The sequence below is a fragment of the Talpa occidentalis genome, unplaced genomic scaffold (genome assembly GCF_014898055.3).
Source record: "Talpa occidentalis isolate TD23 unplaced genomic scaffold, MPIMG_talOcc4v2.1 talOcc4.13, whole genome shotgun sequence".
Lineage (NCBI taxonomy): Eukaryota > Metazoa > Chordata > Mammalia > Eulipotyphla > Talpidae > Talpa > Talpa occidentalis.
Genome location: NW_023601322.1, coordinates 76,652,461 through 76,678,216, shown reverse-complemented (window position 1 = coordinate 76,678,216; position 25,756 = coordinate 76,652,461). Strand labels below are relative to the sequence as shown.

Genomic DNA, 25,756 nt, shown 5'->3' with positions numbered 1-25,756 from the left:
CCATGGGTCTCCCAAAGTGAGCCTTTAACATTCCAGAATTTTTACTATGCATCTGTTGCTGGCTTCTAGCCTCCCACCCACACAGGCTAAGACTAACTAAATGAAGCTTATGCTAGTGCAAAAAGTACATAAAGATGAAGTAATAAAATGGGAAGACAGTAATCTTCTTAATAGGGTTGCTAAAACAGCTTCACTGCAAGACTGTGTGCACATATGTGAAAGAAAACAGAGTTTATATGAGTAGAAGAACTTAGAAAGTAATTTATTCAAATGGTTTTTCTTATCTTTTTAATGTTATGTATTCCAGATGGGATTTATACAGCTCAATGAGGACTTCATGTTTATTGAACCACTCAATGATACAGTGGCCATTACAGGTCACCCACACCGTGTATATAGGCAGAAAAGGTCCGTGGAGGAAAAAGCCAAAGAGGAATCACATCCTCACAGTGCTTCCTGTGGTGTCATTTCAGGTAATGCTTTCTCCTGCAAGGAATTCACCAAATATGCAATGGAAGATGAATTGTTTTAAAAAGTCCATCTTTCTTCCTTTACCTTCTCTCTCCATTCAGCTTTCCTTTTTTTAATATGGAATCTCTAATTAGTATCAAACATATCTATTTAGACTTTATTTTAGTTTTCTATGAAGCACTGTATTTTAATATAGAAAAGAGAAAACTTGAAAGGACCTCACCAGAGATTAATATGTAACATGCTCTATATCCTCTTGAATTATGGGGTGTTCCTCATGGGATAATATTCACCTTACTGGAATAGAAATGAGATGGAGAGATTCCAGATAGCCTGAAACTGAATACTCTGGACTCATGGCCTTATTTTAGTCTATCTCTATGAGAACATCATAGATAGCTCCATACTTTCACCAGAAGAATCTTGTACTTCTTCTTTTTTTTTTTAATTGAGCCCAATAAAAATCATCTTGGAGATTAAAATTAACAGAGGAATAGTAAGAAGAGTAAAGATTTATGCCTTTAGATTTTATTTGTAGTGTTAGAAGACCTTATATTTGAAAGTATTATATCTTGTCTGCCAGTTCTACCCAGGAGTGAAATGGGGGTGACTGTTTGTACACTTCTGGACCTGTGGCATTTGCCACATCTGTAAGGAAAGGGAATGGCTTCTGTTCCATAAAAGGAACTGAAAGTCCTAACCTGCATTCAGAAAAAATCTTACCAGATTCCCTAGGAAAAAAATTTAGACTTTTAATCCAGACCTCTTAGTGAATATTTATTGAGGGGAGAAATATTTCCTGTTAGCATCTGAGGAAATATGAATATATTGAAGAGTTCTTAATGTAACACTTTGAAATTTGGTACAGATTTAAAATTAGGTGTTATGCAATGGAATACTGTTCAGCAATCATTAAAGATAAACTTGCCATTTGCAGCTTCATGGTTGGGGCTGGAAAGGATTATGCTAAATGAAATAAGCCAGAAGGAAAAAGAAAAAATACCGTATGGCTTCACTTATAAAAGGAATATAGGGGAACCAAATAAGGGATCAGGAAATAATAATAATAAACAAAATTAGCAGGCAACTATAAATCAGAGATATTCTGCAAGGGAGGGGGAGGAAGAGGGATCAAAGTGGGAGGGAAGAGCACAAGGGACTATGATGATGATTCACGGGTGAATTGGTGGTTGGAAGTTGATGGGGACTATACTTGAGAGGAGAAAGCAAACATTGTACAAAAATGAACAATGATATATATATATATATATATACACACACACACACACACACACATATAAATACTAATCAATAAAATTAGGTGTTACTATTGTTAGTGCCAATATATTAATTCTAAAATTGGATGATGTTTGAGGCTGGTTTTGATATATATAAATCCTGACAATAAGTAACATTTGCAAGGCCATAGGACATTCATGTCATCAGTTGTCTAGGGTGTTCAGATACAGAAAGAATTATAATGTTTTTGTTTATAATATTTTTATCTCTAACTTGTGATTTCTGTATTCTTTTGGGAAAGTTCATGGTATCAGCCTCTGTGACAATTATCTTCAAAAGTGGCTTAAGGGGAACAGCACATGCCACGTTCTTCAATGTACCCATCAAGGCCATTTAAATAGATGCATCTCTCTTTTCTTAGAGTTGTAGACACTAAGGAGATAAAAACAGCTGATGAAAGTCAAAGCATTATGAACAAGCAAAAGAAAAATGCTTATATTGTGAAACAGTGACAGCAGCAAGAACAGCTTGGGTCTAGTCCCTTTAAGGAGATTGCCCTGTGTGAGCTATGCTGGCAATCTGCACTATGAAGCTTTTGAATAGTACGTTCCAGCTGTTGTAACTACTCATGTACGTGGATGACACAAAGCAGGCTTTGTAAGCCATTGTGCATGGAGGAAATGTTTCTAGGAAATTCTTATTTTTAATAGGTTTATAAAGCATAAATACATGGTTCATATTTGGCATAAATATATGGTTTATATTTGGCAAACATTCTTCACAAAGTTTCTAATTACGTTTTTTTTTTTTTTTCATGTGTGACTGTTATATATTAATGTTGACCTATTTGGATCAAACACTTGTATGCAAGGAGGGCTGAGCTGTCATCAACTGAAAAAATTATTGAGCTTACCTATTTTCAGATGCTTTTTAAGGGTCTAGAATTTTTAAGTTATTAGTTGTGAATTGTAATACTCATTTCTTCCTACTGATAACAAATTGTAGCTCCTCCCTTTTCACTTGAGGCTGGTGTGCTAACGTTCTGAACATATGTTGCAATTTGGATAATCCATATTATAATCCAGATAGTACTTGCCTTTACATAAAGAAATCATGGTGTTTACTTGTATCCAACTTGGTTTTAGCATTATTCCCCTTTGTATTCTGAATGCCTGATGTGTATGCTGTCTACATGTATTGATTGTATGATAAGTTTTTCATACTTTAAGATGACTTTGTTGTGTTCTTAAAAAAAAGATTACATAAAGGAGAAGAAAACACTTGAGCTTCAGAGTCAGGGGTCCCCACATTCAAGGCATAGCTTTAGTGTCACTGAGTTAGTTATTTTTCAATCCCCTCAAATTTTTGAACATTGACTATTTTATTTGCAACTAAGCACAACTTATCATCTTACAAGGATGCAGCTAAATAGCACAGCTTTATTCTCAAGAGGTAAACGGTGTATAGTTGTAGATAAAATGGTAAATGAGCAATTGTTCTATAGTCTTACAAGAATAGGACAGACTCAACTTCTAAAGCTTTAATGTTGGGAGGCTGTTAGCCTGAGAGAGCAAGTAGAACTTATCCAGACTACAGGGAAAAGAGAGAACAGAGTGGGCTAATTAAGAATGTGGACTTCGGGGTCACACTGCCTGTGTTCACGTTCCTGTGCTACCACTTTCAGGCTGTGTAACCTTGAAAAGCTTACCTTTCAGAATACTCAAAATGGGGATGGGGATGGGGATGGGCATGCCTGTTGCGAGAATTAAATGAGATTAGTGTGAAAATGAAAAACATACCTGAAATTTTTAACTTATGTTGTCAGATAGAAAGAGCATTTCAGGCAGAAGGAACATACACAGAGGTATAATGCTGGAGAAAGCATTGACTAGGTGAACTGGAGCCAGATTTCAGCAATATGGGCATGAGAGTCAACCCTTTAAAGATAGTCATGGGGTAGATAATGACAAACTTGTGTGCCCTGGTCAGGACTATCTAGAAAATATGGTCTTGGAAGACCACATTCTCAAGGCAAGTGACATTATCAGTAAATATTCCTTCACATTTTAGTATAAACTATGACTATGTCTAGGACTCAGTGTGAACAAGAAAGAGATTTATGGACTTGAAGAAAACTGATCTATTAAGAATTTGAGAAGCACTGGACATCATCTCTATTCTTAGAGCTAATGTAACCAGACGACCACTGAAATAGTTTCCATATGCCATCCATCATCACTGGAGATTATTGTCACTATGTGGAGGGTATTATGGAGAGTACACATTGAGTGTTGGTGAATACATTTTAAAATTCCTCTAACTGAAATGGTGTGGTATCAACTATGTTGTTTATACACGTGGGTGAAAAATAGTCCGAAGATTTAGGAAATAAAGAATGAGCTCAGCATAGTTGACGCAGACAATGAGGACATCAAAGGCAGTGACTTCATAAAAAGATTATTTCAATATGCATGATTTTCACACTCAATGGCTAACTTGTTTGATGTGATATACCATGAAGTTGAGATTGTTAAGAAAACTTAGAATGTTTCAAGTAGACTATTTAAATGTAACATGCAAATTAGGACACAGCACACTGATCTCTTGGAGTCAACACAGCTGTCACTAGGTTGGATGTTAATGGAAACAAACTTTTCTATTTTTCTCTTAGATGACCTGTCTACCACTTGTGGTGCAGTTAAAAAGCTCCTCATTTTATAATTATCCCCTTCATTTCTATTTGAGCTCCCCTTTTATTTTCTTTTTCTCCTCTGTGAGCACTCCTCCCATATGTGCACCCCCTTAAATGCAGGCATTTCCCAGGACTTCCTACTTTATATTTTGCACTCCACATGATTTCTGGGGTGATACAATCCAGATCCATGGGTTGAACCTCACTTATGCAGTGATTACTTCCAAACTCTATCTCTATTTCAACCTGTCTCCTGACTGCCAGATATTTAGTAACTTCTATTCAGATGTCTCTCTGGCACCTCAGACTAAATAAATCTAAAGCTAATTCCTCCTAAATTATAATGTTGATATCCCCTATTATCTACCTAGGCACTTGTAAGAAGTAAGAACTACACTTCCAAATCAAAACAAAAACAGAAACAAGAAAGTAATTGTAATCACCTTTTTGTTTCTGTAAGTTATTAAGTGTACTCGTAATAATGTTTTGTTTCTAATATTGTGCCTGTCATCTCATCCTCTGTTCCTACCATGTCATAATTTTTTTTAAAAGATTTATTTATACAAGCACTGGGTACAGTCAGAAGCACGGGAGGGTGAGAGAATTCACCAGAGCCAGAACGGGGAACAGAACAGGCAGACTGATGAAGTACACTACTGAGGGGAGCAGCAGGCACAGCAGGAGAGGTCTGCGCACCATGTGGGACCCTCGCTGGTGGCCAGGGATGGAACCAGTGCTGCAGAGACTGCGGGCAGCTTTGCAGCCCAGCGTTCAACTGCTGTACCATTGGGGAGGCCCCCATGGCATGATTTTAACACAGAAGATCATGCCCATCTAGGCTACTAGGAGATATATATCTGTATCATTAGCTCCTTATATGTTTCTCCATATAACTATATATAAAGTTATATAGATGTGTGTGTATATATATGGAGATATATATGCCCTAATATCTCCATATATATGTCTGTGTATAGGTCTCCTATGCACATATATAAATAATTTCCCATAATCAGTTAATAGGTGTTGACTTAGCCCAGATGAATCTTTCATATACTTTTAGGAATGTTCCCTACTAGATACTAAGTTTATATAATGATATGCTAACATTTAATTGTAGGTAAGACTGAGTACAATTAGACCATTACATTCCTAATTGTCCTAGATCTCAGAATGTTGATAAACCCAATATCTATTTTTTTTTAATGCATACAAGACCTGTGGTGTAGGCCAGAGGTGTTGTGGGAGGAGGGGGTTGAGAGGACTCACCAGAAACAGAGTGGGGAACAGAATAGGTAGATCTACTGAAATACACTGCTGAGGGGAGCAACGGGTGAGACAGGAGAGGTCTGCTGCACCATGTGGGTCAGTACCCTGGCCGGGGATCGAACTTGTGCTGCAGTGGTTACCCATATCTTCATAATACTGAGACTTAACCCCTTGCACCATCAGGGAAGCTCCCACTATCTATTTTTGTTCTGCATCAAGGTCTTTGATGTTGACTGCCGGTACTAAATTTGGATCCATGAATTTTAACCAGTGATTCCTTTCCAGGGGGCTATTGTTGTTTTTATCCTTCTGTTCTGCCTTGTTTCATGTATAGTATGTTTATTTTTCATTAAAAAAGGGATCTTGGCATTTATTTCTATAATACTGTGGTTAACTTAGTTAATAGACTTTCTTGATATTTGCGTAATACTCTGTTGGTTGAATAGATTTTTGCTCTGAGTCTCTGATAGAAAAAGCAAAGTGTTACAAATTACGGAAATATCAGAGACCAGTAAAGTTTCCTGTAGTGGTGGGGTCATCAATTTCATGTTAGATCTGAGAGCTGATTCACTTTAGCCTAGAAGTCAATAACAGAAGGAAACCAGTAGTTCAAGAATTCAAAGATAAATTGATCCTGGCACAGAGAAAAGACATTAGAGGAAAGAAGGTAGAGTATTAAGTAATATATATATATATATATATATACTTTTAAAGATTTATTTATTTATGCATACAAGAGCTGGGGTATATGCTAGAGATGCGGGGCTGGGGGTGAGAGGATTCACCAGAGACAGAGGGGGGAACAGAACAGGCAGACTGAAATACACTGCTGAGGGGAGCAGCAGGCGAGACAGGAGAGGTCTGCTTCGCCATGTGGGTTTCTTTCTGGCCGGCCAGGGATCGAACTTGTGCTGCAGAGGCTGCGGATTGCCTCATAGTGCAGTGCTTAACCCCTTGCGCCACCAGGGAAGCTGGTAAGTAAAATATATTTAAGCGAATTTGCAAGCAAAGCAAAACAAGACCAGTGACAAGACTTAAGGAATTTATCAGTAACCAAGATGGACTAAAACTATGGTAATATTCATCTCCAAATTCAAAACAAAATTACAGGCATCTAGGGAATGACTAATTGAACATGCACTTATCTCCATGGGATTCCAATAAACACAGTTACTTCCGGGAATGAACTAAAATTATAGTAAAGAAATGTAAATGATGTCAGCTCACAAGTACAAAAAGTAGGGAAAGGAGATGATAGTGATTTAGTGATAGCAACAGAATTTTGGTAAATAGTAAGGAGACAAATAGACAATATTTAATTTAGCAATAGATTGTGGACATAGTTGTGCAACTATAGAAATTTATTATAACTAATTGCCTTGCATACTTAAGTGGTTTCCCATTATGGCATGTAAATTACACCTCAGTAAAGCTGTTAAAGCTGTAAATTCCTTATTGAAATGCCACATGTGTACAGGAAGTTGCACAAATGTTCAAATGCTGAATTTTCTCAAATGAATATAGGCTTGTAGCTAGTACCCACATCAGAGAATAGACTGCCAGTGCACTGGTGGTGGGTGTGGTATGGTAACATACATGAAAGGGTATGATCCTATGCCTCTAAATCATACATACATTTTAAACCAATCTTATCTCAAAAAAAATAAGGATACAAATAACATAAATAAATAGAAAATATCAACACCACAGCTATTCACCTTGTGGCTATTCCCAGGCATTCATTTCTCAAAACCCCAAGATATTTTTTATGCTGACTTGTAACATCTTGACTTCCCAGTTTTTCTTATTTCTATAAATGGAATATTCTCATCATTGGTTTCTTTAGCTCAGCATTATGTTTGTGAGATTCATCCATATTTTTGCATGTTGTGATAGTTGACTCGTTTTCATTGCTATATAGCTTTCTATTGTATGGATATGCCATCATTTCTCTAACCATTCTATTTGTGATGATTATTTGAACTATATAGAATAGTGTGCATGGGATTTGTATGCATTTCTGATGAGTATGCATTTTAGATCGTTGGGTATGCAAATGTTGAACTGTAGTAAATACTACTAACAGGTTTTTCAAAGTGTTTATCCTAATTTAAACCCTTGGCATGCATGTGTGTGGGTCTTCCAATTATCTCCACATTCCTGTCAATACTTGATGTAAACATGTCTTTCTTTTGGTCACTCTAGGAATTTTAATTTAACTTATTGCAGTTTCAATTTGCATTTCCCCTAAGACTGATGAGCTTGAGCACTTCCTTTTTAGAAGAATTGACTATGCAAGTCCTTTGCCAATTTATCTTTAGGATATCTGTCATTGATTTAGAGTAACTTTTTTTTTGCATATAAAATCTTTTTAAAAAGTTTTTTTGGGAACATTGGTCTTTAATATTATGTAAGTTTTAAGTGTACAGCATTATAAATTGACAACTTCTTGATGATTGATATACTACATCATGACTATTTCTTTTATAGAGAAGTATTGTAAATATCTTCTCCCACTTGGTGGCATGCTTTTCATTATAATAGTGGCATATTTTAATAAACAGACATTTTATATTTTATGTAGTTAAATTTATAACTACAATTATTTGTGGGTACTGCTTTTATATGGTCCTGTTTGAGGAATCTTTATTACCCTAAGGTCATAACTTCTGTACGATCCTAGTAAGAGTCAGAACCAAATCCTTTGTAACCCTTGCATAATATTTAAGTAATTAGGGTATCTACCTGAAATTAGGCTGCATGAAGCGATCGCTTGAGGCACTTCTTACAACAAGTGGTTTGCAAAAGAATATCATGGTATCTTTTATTTATTTAGTTACTTTATTTTTGTGTTTCTCTGTGCTAGAAATTTTTACTAATGTAATCTTATTATAAGCCATCAATACTCTAGAATGTATGTTATTATTACCTATTTTATAGATGAGGACACTGAGGCTGACTGGATGATACTAGTTTCCTGTTAGCAGTGTTAATAAATCGTGGAAGTTTAGTCTGTCTAATTTCAAAATTATACTCCAAAATCAAATGCCCCTTTTGAGCTGGTGTGTGCAGGAAACTTAGAGATTAAAATTTTCTGTTTACTTTCATAAGATGGAGGTACTATTCAAAATTCATTTCTCTATTTCAGATAAAGGAAGAACTAGATCTAAAAAAATAACAGAAAGTGGAAGAGGGAAACGATATTCATACAAATTACCTCAAGAATACAACATAGAGACTGTAGTGGTCGCAGAGCCAGCAATGGTTTCCTATCATGGAGCAGACGCGGCCAGGAGATTCATTCTAACCATCTTAAATATGGTAGGCAAACTTTAAAGTGCGCTTGGGATTTTTTCAAGAAAACTCTAAGGAAGAAATGTGTGAGTATAATGAAGTTCTTTAAAAATTAACTCATTACTGTTCTTTCTATTATTGACATCATAAAGAAAAAAAAAAACAAAATTTAGTTATACCTAAATGATACCTATTAAAAGAGATATCAAAATAGGAGTTCATACCTTCTAGTAAAGAAGCACCCTATTATTTTGATATGGCAAAACTTTATTTTTTCTTCTCTCTTTTTTGTCGCCTTTTCTTTTTTATCAAAGGCCATTTGTTGAAATTAGCAAAAATGTTATAATACTGTTTTATATGCATGGCCTCCTCAAAAGTATTACAGATTATGATGTGGAACAAAAACAGGTTAGTAATCTATTGAATTTTTATATAGCTATGTAAAATTGGATGTCAGAGACATTTGTTGATAAATAATAGTTAATAGCTACCTTATTAACCAACTGAATCACATGTAGCTAATTTTGGTTGACAGTTCTAGATGCAGTAGTCTCCATATCTAGCATCTTATGCTAACTTCCTACCAATTAACCCTTGACTCAAGTGAATACCCTGTCAGGCATACCTCTTTCAAGGTAGAATTAGCTGTAGTAGGAGGTAGATCTTAAGGTGGGGCAAATAATTTTTGCTATCATTTGACTGTTTTTGCAGTGGAAAACTTTTCTTACACATCTGTCTTGTCTATATATTCCCGAGTAGTAAGCCCTCTAAAAGTTTGGGTTCAGTGTGCCAGTTTCATATTTTTCTATTACAAATTTAATAAATGCTACATAATACAAAAGGGCAAGGTACCACATAAAACATTCACCTCTCTTTCCAATATTGCTATACCCACACTCACATTCCACTAAGCAGCAATGGCCTGTAGCCTGTCTTCATGGGCAGTGTGAAAGAAGGGAGCTTTGAAAATCCTGTTCCTGGGCAGAAGCCTTGGAAGAGAATAAGGACACTAAGTGAATTAGGAAGTAACATAAAGCAGGCTGTCTTCAGGACTGTTTCCCAAAAGAAGGGAAGAAACTGGCACTTTTTGGTCTTAATGAAAAAATCTAGGATTTAGTAACTAAGATTCTTTCCTGCAGTATTGAAAAAAGCCCAACCTTCCCTCTACACCCCACCCAACCTAGACTATCAAGGTTGCACTAAGTAATCTCAGAATTTAAGTCTAAATTGTTTGACATCTGAAGTGAATTAGCTATGTTTTTATTGCTTATTAAGTTAATATCTAAAAAAGACTTTTTAATATATGAGATTTCTCAATTAAATTGAGACTTCTCTCATATCTGGGTTATAAAGAAAATCAAAATGCCTTTCAGTTTTATTTTAGGATTTTTATTTCCATTTGTTTTTAGGTTTTTAACCTTTTTCAACACAAGAGTCTTGGTGTGCATGTCAATCTTCGTGTGATAAAGCTTATTCTGCTCCATGAAACTCCAGTAAGAAAGTCTTGAGTTTTTTATTCAATTAAGTGGGTGAGAGGTAGTGTTCAAGTATTTTTAAGTAAGAGGAATGTTAGAGACGTACTTTTTTTATTGACTTTCATTCCAGAAATATCCACTGAGTCACTTAAAGTATACATAAAACTGGCCTTTGGTTTTGGTTAATACCTCAATTTTATTCCAAAACCAAAATGTTCTTAGTTTCCAAGGATCCAAAAAACAAACCTCAACTTTCCAAAATGTAATTTTTAAATGTAGCTTTTATGGGTTTTATTTTTTTTTTTATTTAAGCATGTGCTTTTAAAACTTTTTCTTATCTATAATTCATTTTAAATGAAGAACGTTCCGTGGCATCATTTTAGTATGCTTCTAACTAGCACTTTGGAAAACTTTTATTCTTTAATTATAGAAAGAGTGAGTTATTTAAGTATAAAGATTCCACCCTTCTCTTTTTTGTACAAAACAAATTTTGTAATGATTGTAACTTCGCAAAGTTGAGAGACTTTTAACTCTGGCTATAATAATCCTGACTGTCTTTCAGTTCTGATTAATGTTATGTTCAGCAGTCTGCTTTGATAACTTAAGAAGTCCCCCTGAGTTTTAATTTTTTGAATATCTGAGAATAATTTAAGTCGAAATGTAGTCTCTTCTTGTGCAGGCTGATCTATATATTGGGCACCATGGAGAGAAAATGCTGGAGAGTTTTTGTAAGTGGCAACATGAAGAATTTGGCAAAAAAAATGATATCCATTTAGAGATGTCCACAAACTGGGGAGAAGACCTGACATCTGTGGATGCAGCTATACTTATAACAAGGTAAAATGTCCAAAGCCAATTAAATGGCATTCCTTATTCCAGAGCCTTACTGGTAATCCTATTAAGGCCTATTCCAGATTTTGTGTGGCAAAAATCTCTTGGCATTGGTGATGGTAGTCATCTCCCTGAATTTATAATAACTAATCTCTGAACAGTCACATTTTAAATGCTATCTTGACAAAACATTTGGTGATTTAATTAAAAAAATAAAAAACTTGACCATCTATTTTTGAAGATACAACCATGGGTGATGAGTGAAAACTTACTACATGAAGAAAATAAGTTACAATGAAATCTCTAATTTTGAGCAGCATCATGGAATTCTGTTACTCATAAGCTTTTGTAATATAGCATTAAGTATAACTATAAGTAGGTTAAATAATGAACCACAGTAAACTCTGTATGAGTACTCTATATTAGTATATTACTCTTAAACTGATCTTTTTTTTTTTAATAATAAATTTTATTTTTATATTCCCCATACAATTGCAACCCCCCCATTCTGACCCCAATCCCTCCCATCCCGCCCCCCAACCCCAAAAAGTGTCTCTGGTTCATAGTTTTTTTGATTTTGATTTTCACTTTCTTATAGTTATTCATTTTCCTGGTCCCTTATTTAAGTTTTCTAGATTCCTGCTAAGAGTGAGACCATCTGGTATTTTTCTTTTTCTTTCTGGCTTATTTCACTGAGCATGATCCCTTCCAGCTCCATCCTTGTTGCTGCAAATTGCATGTGTTTATCTTTTTTGAATGCTGAGTAATATTCCATGGTATATATGTACCACATCTTCTTGATCCAGTCATCTATTTTTTGGCATTTGGTCTGTTTCCAAAGCTTAGCTATTGTAAACAGTGCTGCTATAAACATAGGTGTGCAGGTGCTCTTTGGAATTGATGTTTCTGTGTCCTTTGGGTAAATACCTAGGAGTGGAATTGCTGGATCCTATGGAAGCTCTATGTTTAGTAGGTCAAGAAATCTCCACACAGCTCTCCATAGTGGTTGGACCAGTTTGCACTCCCACCAACAGTGCAGGAAAGTTCCTTTTTCTCCACAACCTTGCCAACATTTGTTGTTGCTAGTTTTTTTAATATGTGCCATTCTCACTGGTGTAAGATGGTATCTCATGGTAGTTTTGATTTGCATTTCCCTGATGACAAGTGATGTTGAACATTTTTTCATATGCCTGTTGGCCATTTGCATTTCCTCTTCAGAGAAGTTTCTTTTTAGCTCTTCTGCTCATTTTTTGACTGGGTTATTTTCTTTGTTGTTGTTGAGTCTCATCAGCTCTTTGCAGATTTTTGTGATCAGTTCTTTATCATTAGTGTTGGGTGCAAAAATGTTCTCCCAGTCAGTGGGGTTTCTCTTTGTTTTTGTTATTGTCTCTTTTGCTGTGCAGAAGCTCTTTAATTTGATGTAGTCCCAGCTGTTTATCTTTGCCTTCACTATCACTGCTTTGGGTGATGTATCTGTAAAGATGTCTTTGATGTGCAAATCACGTAGTGTTTCGCCTATATTTCCTTCTATATATTTTATGGCTTCAGGTCTTATGTCTAGTTCTTTAATCCATTTTGAGTTGATTTTTGTGTATGGTGTGAGGTAGTGGTCAAGCTTCATTCTTTTGCATGTAGCAACCCAGTTTTCCCAGCACCATTTATTGAACAAACTTTCTTTGCTCCAATGCATAGTCTTTGCTCCATTGTCAAAGATTAGTTGACCATAAATCTGTGGGTTTATTTCTGGATTTTCTATTCGATTCCATTGGTCTGTATGTCTGTTTTTGTTCCAATACCATGCAGTTTTGATGATTATGGCTTTGTAGTATAGTTTGAAGTCTGGGAGTGTGATGCCTCCCTTCCCTTCTTTTTTTTTTTTTTTTTTTCAGGAGACCTTTGGCAATTCGGGGTTTTTTGTGATTCCATATGAATTTCATCAATAATTGTTCTATTTCTTTGAAGAATGACATTGAAATTTTGATTGGAATAGCATTGAATCTGTATATTGCTTTTGGTAGGATGGCCATTTTAATAATGTTTATTCTTCCAATCCATGAGCAGGGGATGTCTTTCCATTTCTTTGTGTCTTCTTCTATTTCTTTTAATAGTGTTTTATAGTTTTCTTTGTATAGGTCCTTTACCTCTTTTGTTAGATTTATTCCCAAATATTTGATTTTTTTGTTTCAATAATAAAAGGGGTGGTTTTTTGATTTCTTCTTCTTCAGATTTATTGTTTGTGTATAGGAAGGCTACTGACTTTTGTGTGTTGATTTTGTATCCTGCCACTTTACGGAACTGATTGATGAGTTGAATTAGTTTTTCTGTGGAGTTTTTGGGGTTCTCTATGTATATTATCATATCATCTGCAAAGAGTGATAGTTTGACTTCTTCTTTTCCTATTTGGATTCCTTGGATGTCTTTCTCTTGTCTTATTGCTCTGGCTAGGACTTCCAGTATTATATTGAAAAGCAGTGGTGAGAGTGGACATCCTTGTCTTGTTCCAGATCTTAATGGAATTGCTTTCAGCTTTTCACCATTGAGAATGATACTGGCTGTTGGCTTCTCATAGATGGCCTTTATGATGTTGAGGTATGTTCCTTGTATCCCAAGAATTTCAAGGGCTTTTATCATGAATGGGTTTTGCACTTTGTCGAAAGCTTTCTCAGCATCTATTGATATTATCATATGGTTTTTATATTTCTTTTTGTTGATGTGTTGGATAACGTTGATTGATTTTCGGATGTTAAACCATCCTTGTGTCCCTGGAATGAATCCTACTTGGTCGTGGTGAATTATCTTATGGATACATTGTTGGATTCTGATAGCTAAAATTTTGTTGAGGATTTTTGCATCAGTGTTCATTAGGGAGATTGGCCTGTAGTTTTCCTTTTTTGTATTGTCCTTATTCGGTTTTGGTATTAGTGTAATGTTGGCTTCATAGAACGTGTTTGGTATTGTCTCTTCCTTCTCAATTTTTGGAAAGAGTTTGTGAAGGATAGGTACCAATTCATCTCTGAATGTTTGGTAGAATTCATTTGTAAATCCATCAGGTCCTGGGCTTTTGTTTTGGGGGAGGTTTTTGATTACCATTTCAATTTTGCTGCTTGTAATTGGTCTGTTTAGGTGTTCTATTTCTTCTTTATCTAGCTTTGGGTGATTGTAGAGTTGTAGGAATTTGTCCATCTCCTCTAGATTGTTGAACTTGTTTCCATACAACTCTTCATAGTAGTTACTGATTATTCTTTTTATTTCTGCTGTGTCCGTTGTGATTTCTCCTCTTTCATTTCTGATCCTGTTTATTTGTGCTTTCTCCCTTTTTTCCTTTGTGAGCCTGGCTAGGGGTTTGTCTATTTTATTGATTTTTTCGAAGAACCAGCTCTAGGTTTCATTAATCTTTTGGATTTTTTTTTAGTTTCAATTTCATTTATTTCTGCTTTGGTTTTTATTATTTCTTTTCTTCTACTGGTTTTGGGGTTTTTTTGTTGTTCTTTTTCTAGATCTCTGAGCTTCGAGATTAGGTTGTTTCTTTGAGTTCTTTCTTGTTTCTTGATGTGAGCTTCTATTGCTTTATATTTTCCTCTTATTACTGCTTTTGCTGCGTCCCATACATTTAGGATATTGGTGTCCTCCTTGTCATTCAATTCAAAGAATTTTTTAATTTCCTCTTTGATCTCCTCATTAGTCCAGTGGTCTTCGAGTAGTGTGGTTTTTAGTCTCCATGAGGTAGGAAAGTTCCTTGCCTTCTTTTTATGGTTTATTTCTAGCTTGATGCCTTCATGGTCAGAAAAGATGGTTGGTATGATTTCAATCTTGGTGTATCTGTTGATGTTTGTCTTGTGCCCCAGTATGTATTCGATCCTGGAGAATGATCCGTGTGCGCTTGAGAAAAATGTATACTCCGTTTTTTGGGGGTTTAGTGTTCTATAGATGTCTGTTAAACCCAAATGCTCTAGGTCCTTATTTAGAGCTTTAGTTTCTTTACTTATTTTTTGTCTTGTTGATCTATCCATTGTTGATAGTGATGTGTTGAAGTCTCCCACTACGTAAGTGTTTTCTCTGATGTCTGTTTTCAGAGATGACAACAGTTGTCTGATATATTTTGGTGCTCCTTCGTTTGGTGAGTATATGTTAATTAGTGTTATTTCTTCTTGAAGTATTGTCCCTTTGATCATAATGTAGTGACCGTTGGGATCCCTTTTTATTTTTTTGAGTTTGAAATCTGTTTTATCTGATATAAGTATAGCTGTTCCTGCTTTCTTTTTTGGTCCATTTGCTTGTAGGATTGTTTTCCATCCTTTGAGTCTATTTTTATCTTTTGTAGCTAAATGTGTTTCCTGGAGACAGTAAAAGGTTGGGTTTTGTTTCTTAATCCAGGCTGCAACTCTGTGTCTTTTTATTGAAGAGTTTAGTCCATTTACATTTAGGGTTAATATTGATATGTTAGCATCTGTATTTGCCATTGTGTTTGTCTTTCCTTTGATTTTATTTATTCTTTTAATATCTTTTATTTTCCTTGCCTTCTTTCGTTGTTATTCGTCCCTCCGAGGTTCTGGCTTTAGGATTCCTTGTAGTATTTTTTGGAGTGGGCGTTTATTGGTAATGAAGTTCCATAGTTTCTTTTTGTCTGGGAAGGTCCTTATTCTTTCTTCATAGAGGAAGGAAAGCTTTGCGGGATAGAGTATTCCTGGTTGACATCTGTTTTCTTGGAGTCTGTTGACTATGTCCTTCCACTCTCTCCTTGCCCGTAGTGTTTCTTCAGAGAAGTCTGATGTCAGCCTGATTGGTTTTCCTATAATGTTATGTGTTTCTTCCCTCTTGTCAGCTTCATTATTTTTTCCTTGTCCTGGATTCTTGGGAGCTTCACTATTATGTGTCTTGCTGTATTTTTCCCATGCCTGGGTGCCTGGTTCCTGGATACTCAGTGAGGGACTTTCACGCGCGTCTCCCTGCAAGCCTAGGTCGCAGGCACGGGGACCTCGGCAGCCGTGATCCCAATCTGCATTTGCTTTTCAACCGCGGTGCTTTTCCGCGCTATCCTGATCGCGTTTGCTTTTCCAGCCCGCTGCTTTTCGGCACGATCCCGATCCCGATCCGCGTTTGCTTTTCCAGCGCGCAGCTTTTCCACCCAAGCTTACCGGGTGGCCCGGGGCTGTGTGCTGGTCCTGGCCTCCTCCTGGGGGGCGGAGTCTCTGTTTAATGGCGCCCGGAGCTCACCTCCGCGGCGAATCCTGCAGGGTTCTCCACAGCTCCCGTTCACGGGGTGTGGTGGCTGCAATAGTTCCTTTCCTCTTTCAGTCCCGCTTGCTGCGTTGTTTGTTCTTGTTGGTCGTTTTGGTTTGTTTTTTACCTCCTCTCTGCTGGTCGGAGAGTGCCGACTCTGTGGGTGGGGGAGGGGAGCAGGGTTCTGTGCTTCCCTCCCTTCTAGTCCTCTTTTATGGCCGCTTTCTTCTTCGGGTAGTTTGCTGGCGTCACCCGTTTATCTTCCGTGTCCCAGTTCTCACTGGGACCTGCCGCTTTTCCTCCCTATTAACTTTTTTTAATGGGAGATTTTACTCGCAGCGTCTCCTCGCCGCCATGTTGCTCCGCCCTCTCTTAAACTGATCTTGCTTAGAACTAGTAAAAATGGATAATTCGTTGTTTACTAGCAATTAGTTTTAATATCATAATGTAGACATTTCATATCACAGGCAACACAGTAACATTTATACACGATTTTCTGGGGCCTCCCTGGTGGCGCAGCAGTTGAGCACCGGGCTGCAAAGCTGCCTGCAGCCTCTGCAGCGCCGGTTCAATCCCCGATCCCTGGCCACCAATGAGGGTCTGGCATGGCGCACAGACCTCTCCTGCTGTGCCTGCTGCTCTCCTCAGCAGTGTACTTTGGTCCTATTCTGTTCCCGCTGTGGCTCTGGTGAATTTTGTCACCCTCCTGCGCTTCTGCTGTGCCCAGTGCTTGTATGTATGTATGTATGTATGTATGTATGCATAAATAAAGAAATAAATCTTTAAAAAAAAAAACCCACGATTTTCTGTAAAGAGTTGATGGTAGCTGCTTGTTGCTGAATTTTAAAAAAACTTTTAAAAAAGTGATCCATGGTGGAGGACTTTCAGTACTTTGTTGTAGGTGTGTTACAATAACATACACCTGAAGGTTGTGATCCTGTATCTCCAAATTATGTACAGTATTGTAAAATAGTGTTACCTCAATGAAAATAAAATAAAACTATCTTAGTTATAAATAATTCATTAAAAAAAATGTCTGCAAGAACACAATTCCAGGTGTGTAGTACCTGATTCTGGAATATTGTAGTAAATAACCATAGATCTGGAAGTTATTTATGAAGAACTTTTTTTTCTATCGTTGAAGAATGAGCAATACAAAACAGTAATTTCCAAAAGAGGAACATTTATTAGGCAAACCCCACAGTCATCCCATCTTGTTGCCTCAAGACAGTTTGACTGGTGCAGGAAGCTGGAATGTAAGTAGAGTACAGTGGTACTGCTGAAGGCACCAGAGAAGAGGGCCCTATATATGGAGTGGTTCCAAGAAACCTATGTGCAGACCATCTAAACAAAGAATAGAAGAATTGAAGACATCTGATCTAATGGAAAGTATATTGGACACTAGGAACAAACCAAATACATTTTGACTTCAGCCTGCCCAGTTATGAATTGTATGATCTGGCAAGTTGCTTAGGCTCGTTGACCTTTTCTTCATTTGTAAAATGGGTATGATAATCCCGGTTTCACAGGATGTCAAGTTCTTAAGAAATGATATACTCAAAGAACCTAATATACAGTACTTGACCCATAGTAAATACACAATTGTAACAGCCACTGATGGGAGAAATAAAATATTGTACAAAAAATGAACAACAATATACAAAATAAATTTCAATTAATAAAGAACTATAACTGAGCAATGAAAATGAAATTAACTATTTTGAAGAATAGTAACTTATGATAATTTAGTTGAACACAATAGACTGTCTCACCGAACATTTTCATAGTAATGTCATTTATAATTTGTGTTCGTTGAAATGCTTGTTGCATTGTAATAAAGTATAAAATAGAAATATGGACTTAATTTAAAAATAAGCAGTTAAATGTCTAACCTAGAAAAATACAGGTCACAGACTGTTCAAGGTATATTTTAATATATATTAAAAGTGATATATTTGAGTGATATATTTGAGAGTATATCTCAAATATACTCTTTCTCTTCCAAAGAACATTAATACTATGAAAGTGCCAGTCATAATCCTTAATATTCATAGGTGTATATATATAACACAGATAACAATTTATAGTAAATGAGAAAATTTTTTCTAGTTCCTTAACTGGATAACACTAATAGGAAGACATAAAATAGTAAGTGTCCTTAGTGAAAACATGACAGAGGAGGTACTTGATTACAAGGGGCTTGATTTTCACTTATCTGAGACTTCTCCAATTTAACTCTTCTCATTTATGTATAAAATAACTTTTATTGATGTTGGAAATTACTTTCTGTTAAATTAAACATTTCTCTGCTAACAAATACAGTTTTCTGTATCATGTTTAAAGGTATCATAATGCTCAAAGAGAAAGTGTAAACAAGAAAACAACCAAAAGCAAGTTACAACTCTTCAAATAGTGTGAAAGTAATCCCAAATCAAACAAAATGTAAAATTAACAGGGTCAAATACAAAGGCCTCACCTTCTCCTCCCTTAAAATTTATTCTAAGGTCCTGAAACATCACACAGCCTTGTGCAGAGCCCCCAAATTTTGCAAAAAAAAAAAAAAAGGAAGGAAAAAAAGTCACGCGTTGGGAATACCATGTAGTTCAATGATACCGCTTCCATGTATTTACCCAAAGTATATGAAAATACTAACCCTAAACAGTTTATGCACTTGTGTGTTCAATGCAGAATTATTCATATTAGTCAAAAGATGGAATCTAAATGCTCATGGACAGATGGTTGGATAAAGAAATTGTGTAATATATACTCAACAGAGCACTACTCAGCTATTTAAAAAGAAGAAATAGTGCCTTTTAGGACAAACTGGATGGCTCTTGAGATCATTATGCTAAGTGAAATAAGACAGAAAGTGAATGACTAAATGGTTACTAGATGGTTTCACTCATTTCTACAATGTAAATAACCAAAGAAAGCAGACTGGCAGAGACACAGGAATAAGTCATATACTTTGTGAAAAGTATACTGGTGACCAGAGGGAATGGGTGTGGAGGTGGGGGCGTTTGGGGGGAGGTAGATGGAAAAGAAGATGCTAGGGTAAAGCACTATAGCTTTGGTGGAGGGTGAATGAGAAATGTTTTACTACCCAAAGTATATATTTTTGTAAGTAAGTGGCAAATCAAGTTTGAAAGGAAAAAAACAAGCTGTTTTGTTACTTTTTATTCTGGTATTAAAGAATAAAGAACAGGATGATGCACAAAGGAAGGACGTGGTATATATAAGCAAGTATGCCTCTAGTCCTAACAACACATGAAAACTTTCGAATTTTAGTTTGCATTTTTGTACCAAATTTCCTTGAGTCTTATGCCCATTTATAAAATACAGAATAACGTGTTGAATTTATAAGACTAACTGCTAGAATTCAGTCAATTCCAGTGAATGATGATCTACCAGGATCTTTTCTTTTTTTTAAAAAAGGTTGTAATTATTAGACACTTTAACCAATTATTCAGAAGTATTTTCCATACTTCCAGTGTTTCTATAGATAGTTTATATCCAGTGTATTTGGGGAAAAAGAGCCATGAGACAATTTTATGTATGGATTGTAAGAGTAGCATTTTCTCCTGCATGCTTTGAAAACTCTGTATAGCATTACAGATGTTTTTCCTGTTAATTTATTAACTGTATTTTATGTGCAAATCACTGGGTATTCTATTTATTGAACTATATCCAACTTTAGACAGATGTGACTGTAATTTTCATATATAATTAGGTAAAAGACAATCCTTGACTTTTAAGCATTTTCAGAAGGAAAACATAAATAGCTTTTATTTATATATTTTTTTAAGATTTATTTATTTTACAAGAACTGGGGTACAGTCAGAGGCGCGGGAGGGTGAGAGGATTCACCAGAGACAGAGCAGGGAGCAGAACAGGCAGAGGGACTGAGGACACTGAGGGGAGCAGTGGGTGAGGCAGGAGAGATCTGCTGTGCCATGTGGGTAGCTCCCTGGCCAGCGGGGAATCGAACCCACACTGCAGAGGCTGTGGACAGCTTCACAGCATGGCGCTCAACCTGCTGCGCCACCTGGGAGGCCCATAAATAGCTTTTATAAAGATGATCTTTATCATCATCTGGAATGTCAGGGGAATTTTATATAGAGAAGTTGCATGATGTCAAAACATATTTTACCAGTCTTAACAATATAATTTAAATAAAAATATTGTGAAAATTTAGCCAGATATATGAGTAAAATATGAAATAAACGAATTAGTTATTAAATGATTTGAAGGGAGTTAGAACTTTAAAGCAAAATAAAGCTGAATTTCCACCATATATTAGCCCAGTCAATCTTGCATATGGCTTCAGAGCTCCTGATCGTAAAATAATTATGTTTCTGTTGTTTAAGTCATTAATTTGTTACACTAGCACTAGCAAATGAAGATACTTAGATTGGCTGCATCATTTGGAGGGAGTAGCAGACATGCTGTTTTTTTGAATATAAGTATCCTAATTTATGTAGCTGGTCCATATTTGTGTAATGTCCTAACTCTTTTATATTTAGAGAAAAATGCCACAAACATCACTCTCTGGTTGTAAATATGTGCTATTATTTACTTAGGGTGTTTAAAAAGTGTTTGTTCTGTAAAAGAGTATACATGTAGAATATCAGTAGGTGCTGAAGGGACATGAGATCACAGCTTCTCCATGTTTCTACTTTCTGTGTGGTGACAGTGAAAAACGGCTCACTAGAGGAGTTTTTTATTTCTAAGTGACCTAGATCCATTTAACTAAGAATGTCTAAATGAAGATTTGATTAATGGAGGCACAATTCCTTTTTTAGTTAGGGTTATCATGAAGTTGGTCAAAAAGTTCGTTTTGTAAGGATGTTGGGAAAATTAGAAGTTTAACCACCATACTTTGCTTGTTCTTATTCCTATTTGAGAAGCTAAGTCATACACAGTTCCTAGTGATGTCATCTCATATAATTATTGAATGTTGTATATTATGTGAGCATGTGAGTAGGAAGAAATTTCAGTTCAGCTGTTGATTTTGGTTTCAATTGCAATGAATAATGTTTGTTTAAATCTGAACCTATCTGTGGTAATATACTGATTAAATTGTCATGTGTGATATAATCTAGTACATGGTATAAAGTTGACCTAGTGCTTGTGGACTCAGTAATAACACATTCTTCCAAGTGTCAACTCTATGATTTATTTGTGTAATTTTCACATTTTACTTTGCTGTCATGGAGCTGGCAGAAGTCTGTGTCCCTGGAGAGTACTCTTTAATTTTTAATTTAATTTTGTTAATGATAATTTTGCTTTTCATATTGACTGAAATGCTTTTGTTACATACTTGTGAAAGTTAGTTTAAAGCTAATGCCATTGGCAAGTAAGAGAGAAAATTTAATAAAATATAAAAATGGCAAAAATATATTCATTTAATATAAATCATAGAATAATTTTTGAATGAATCATTTATAGGTATCTCCCAGGGCACTATAAAACTCTACAATGAGATTTGTTCTCAGATGCATCTTCATTTCTAGAAATTAAGGCTGCATTTCTTTTTTTTTTTCCAATATAAAACAGAACTTAAGCAGAATTTATTGGCCTTCCCAGTTGCCAGAATCTAACAGTATCATTTCCATAAACTCACATAATGAAACGCTGTGATGCAGACTTCAGGCACATTGACCCAATATTAGCCAAAAATGAGAGAATTTGAATCCACATGGTTATAGGTCTTGGCAGCAAGTGAATATCTTGTCCCCTCCACTCTCCCAAGATGCTTGAATGTTATGCAGTTAAGGGTACATTGTCAGTCTGATCAATTGAATTTTAAAAATTTTATTCTGATCCGAGGTTTTAAAATGCAGAGGAAAATTTATTCTTCAGTTGTACTAGAGAGGTAAAAAGATCTTGCATTTATTGAAATAATGTGTTTTATCCATTTGTTCACTAAGTGAATAGAAATTGGCTATGTGAAGGATTCTTAAGTGCTCCTGACAATAAGCAATGCATTTGTCATAGTTTTATCATGTTGTTTAGTTACAGATGAAGTCCCTTGTTTCACATTATGTAAATCTAATAGTCATGTTGTACCCTCATGCATTATGATATGATGTATTGTACATTTAGAAAAAGCTCTAAAAAAACTCATAAAATCTTTTCTCTACATCTGAATATACTTTATACTCAGCAATTCTTGGCCCTAAGGTGAAGACTTGATTTTATGTGGTTCTTTAATTTTCTGCATTACCATGTTGTTTAATATCATCTGTTTTGGGTGTTTCTCTCTCCTTTTGTTTGCTGGCACAAGCACTTGCAAAATAAAACTACCCCTTATTTAATACAGTTCCCCGAGCTGCTTCCTCACTGATCTTGGGACCTATATCACTTTATAGAGGTAACTGTGTATCATCCTCTTTTCTGCCTTCATTTAATAACCTTTTTTATTTATCTTTGTACCTTTCTTCTTATCTGGAGTTAGACATGTAAGAGGCCCTAATGAATCCTAACACATCCAATTGTGTGGGTTGTGGACTACACAACAGTAGAGGGAACTGTTTACATTGTTGTGCATATAAATATACCCCTATATCTGGTAGTTTACATGTAACAAAAAATGTCAGCAGACCTTTTTCATTCTGCCTCTTCTATAATTATATTCAGACTCTGAATATGTTTCAATACTGGGCGGGGCAGTATATTTCTACATTGTTTAATGTTGGTTATGAACCACAGAGATCAACTGTTCTCTAGGTAAGCACCAGAAAAGAAGTCCTTTTGATTCATTTGATAGGTGGAGAAGATTATGTATAGTCCTAAGAGTCGAAGGAAGACCCATAGAACAAGGCGTCAAGAAAGAGAGTGAAGAGGGAAACTCTGAAATCTCAAGCAGTAGGTTTGGTTAACTCAGGGTCACTCAGAATCTCTTTTTGATTCAGGACCATTCACATTCTATTATTGACTGTAGATTTTCTGAAAAATTGGGTTACAATCTGGGGGTAAAATCTGTGATTAGAAGCTGGTAGTCAGAATATAGGGTATATTGGTAGGTTTCCCAATGAAAAGGTGTTTGGGATTGGGATGTTTATAGTTTGCTTTTACCTCTGTGACAATCAAGGAATAACCCAGCTTTTAAAAAACCTTTGATCATTACCTTGCGTACAACTGTTCTAACTGAGGGCTGTCTTACTTAAACTGGATTTATAAGGTTTCTTGTTTCGTATCTTGAATATTGAAGGGAATGTCAATAGCTAGTTCAACATAGGATAATTTGTTTCTCTTTCCTCTTTTATTTAGAGTTGTCTTACTTGATTTTGGTATGTATTTCCAGAAAGGTCACTTTTTGCATCAAAAAGAATAAATAGTAAAGCCCACAACAATAATGGACAATCTGATTATTTTAGTCTTCAAAAATTCTTTTTCTTTGGTATTTGCCTTTTAATTATTAACAAATATGTATCTACTTTGCAACAGGAATTCAGTTATAACTATAGACTTCTAAGGCATATGCAATCAATGTTAACAGGATTACATCTTCAAGATACAAAAGAAAAATTTATGTATGGAGTGAAGGTTAATGTATGTAAATGGTGACAGTCATAGTTCAGTTATCTGGGATGGTTTACCTAGTTAATAGATTTAGCAGAATAAAAAATATTTGAGAAAAACATTAAAATTTTTACAAATTAATGAAAACAATGTTCTCTATAGCACACTGTAGCACTATATTATGTCTGCTACATTGGGGAATTTCTGCCCCCTTGCAGTTAGATGAGATGAGACCTCAGCAGGCACTCTCTAAAGCAAAGGTATCTCTGACTTAGGAAGGCAGAGACAGGAGAGAGTATTAATGCATTATTATTACTATATTATTATTAATATCAGACACAACAGACTAACAGAAAACATTTGAAGGAATTAGTAAAGTTTTTACACAGTGATAAAAATAGTTATTTAAGGGCCTCCCCTGCTGGTGCAGGCGGTTGAGCGCTGCGCTGTGAAGCTGTCTGCAGCCTCTGCAGTGTTGGTTCAATTGCAGCCGGCCGGCCAGCTGGCCAGCGAGGGTCCCACATGGCACGACAGACCTCTCCTGCAGCACCGGCTGCTCCCCTCAGCAGTGTATTTGTCAGTCAGCCTGTTCTGTTCCCCTCTCTGGCTCTGGTGAATTCTCTCACCCTCCCGCCCTTCTGACTGTACACAGTGCTTGTATAAATTAAAAAAAAAAAAAAAAAAAAAGAACAAACAAAAACCAAAACACCAGCAAAACATAACATCAGCAACTAACTTTTGAGAGCTTAAGTGTCTGGCATTGTTTTAATTGTTTCATATATGTTTACTAATCCAGCATACACACTAAACCTATGTTTGATATGGATTAAATTAAACTCTACAGTAAGCCTATGTGGTGTATCTATAACCTCCATAAACACAAGAATGTTAGATTGTATGAAGTCATATAATTAGTAAAAGATAGATTAAAAGTTCTGCTCTCATATAATCTGCCTCAAAAAGTCATAAATCTCAGAGGATGCTCTCCGAGATATAGAAGTCAAATAAAGAACAAATTATAGAATATTATTCATGGTTAGAACCCACTTATACAAAAATACTAATTTCCTCATGCACCTATTAAAATAATTATAACTGGTCTTTTGAAAGTTTTACTGGTGTTATGATATAAAATGTTATGTTGTTTTAAATTGTACTTATGACATTTAAATCTTCAATCTGGAAATTATTTTGTTTATGTGAAATAGAGATCTTACAGTATTTTTCAAAGAGAAAGCCATGTCCCACACCAATTTCTATCCCTTTTGTAATAAGAAATGAAATCCTATAAAATTGAAAACAAGGTGGAATGTTAGTTTTGAAATATATGTTTATGAAATCAGTCAACATATTTTAGGATTTTATCAGGTATAAATGTGAAAGTTCTCATATTAAAATTAAAAATTAGTTAATGTTATCCTCATTTTTAATTTTTTTATCCTTCAAGGTAAAACATGTGGTTCACTCATTTAACTATTAAGAGTCACATGATGTCTGGTTTTTTTTTTTTAGATTTATTTATTTATTTATACAAGCACTGGGTACAGTCAGAAGCGCAGGAGGGTGAGAGAATTCACCAGAGCCAGAGTGGGGAGCAGAACAGGCAGAAGGACCGAAGTTCACTGCTGAGGGGAGCAGTGGGCGGCAGGAGAGGTCTGCGTGCCATGTGGGACCCTTATCTGGTGGCCAGGGATCAAACCGGTGCTGCGGAGGCTGCGGGCAGCTTTGCAACCCAGTGCTC

General features: G+C 35.8%; 1 protein-coding gene across 5 annotated transcripts in view; it reads left to right on the top strand.

Moving 5' to 3' along the window:
- The window catches only part of ADAMTS19 (ADAM metallopeptidase with thrombospondin type 1 motif 19), a 294,164-nt gene that overhangs the window by 116,790 nt on the left and 151,618 nt on the right, over window positions 1-25,756 (top strand). For 3 of the 5 annotated variants that reach the window (XM_037509412.2, XM_054694450.1, XM_054694451.1), the window contains 4 exons: window positions 308-473; window positions 8,820-8,992; window positions 10,375-10,458; window positions 11,105-11,277. In XM_037509412.2, coding sequence (XP_037365309.1) covers window positions 308-473; window positions 8,820-8,992; window positions 10,375-10,458; window positions 11,105-11,277 — 596 coding nt within the window. The remainder of the gene's footprint in view (window positions 1-307; window positions 474-8,819; window positions 8,993-10,374; window positions 10,459-11,104; window positions 11,278-25,756) is intronic. The other 2 variants (XM_037509413.2, XM_037509414.2) reach the window with 2 other exon arrangements.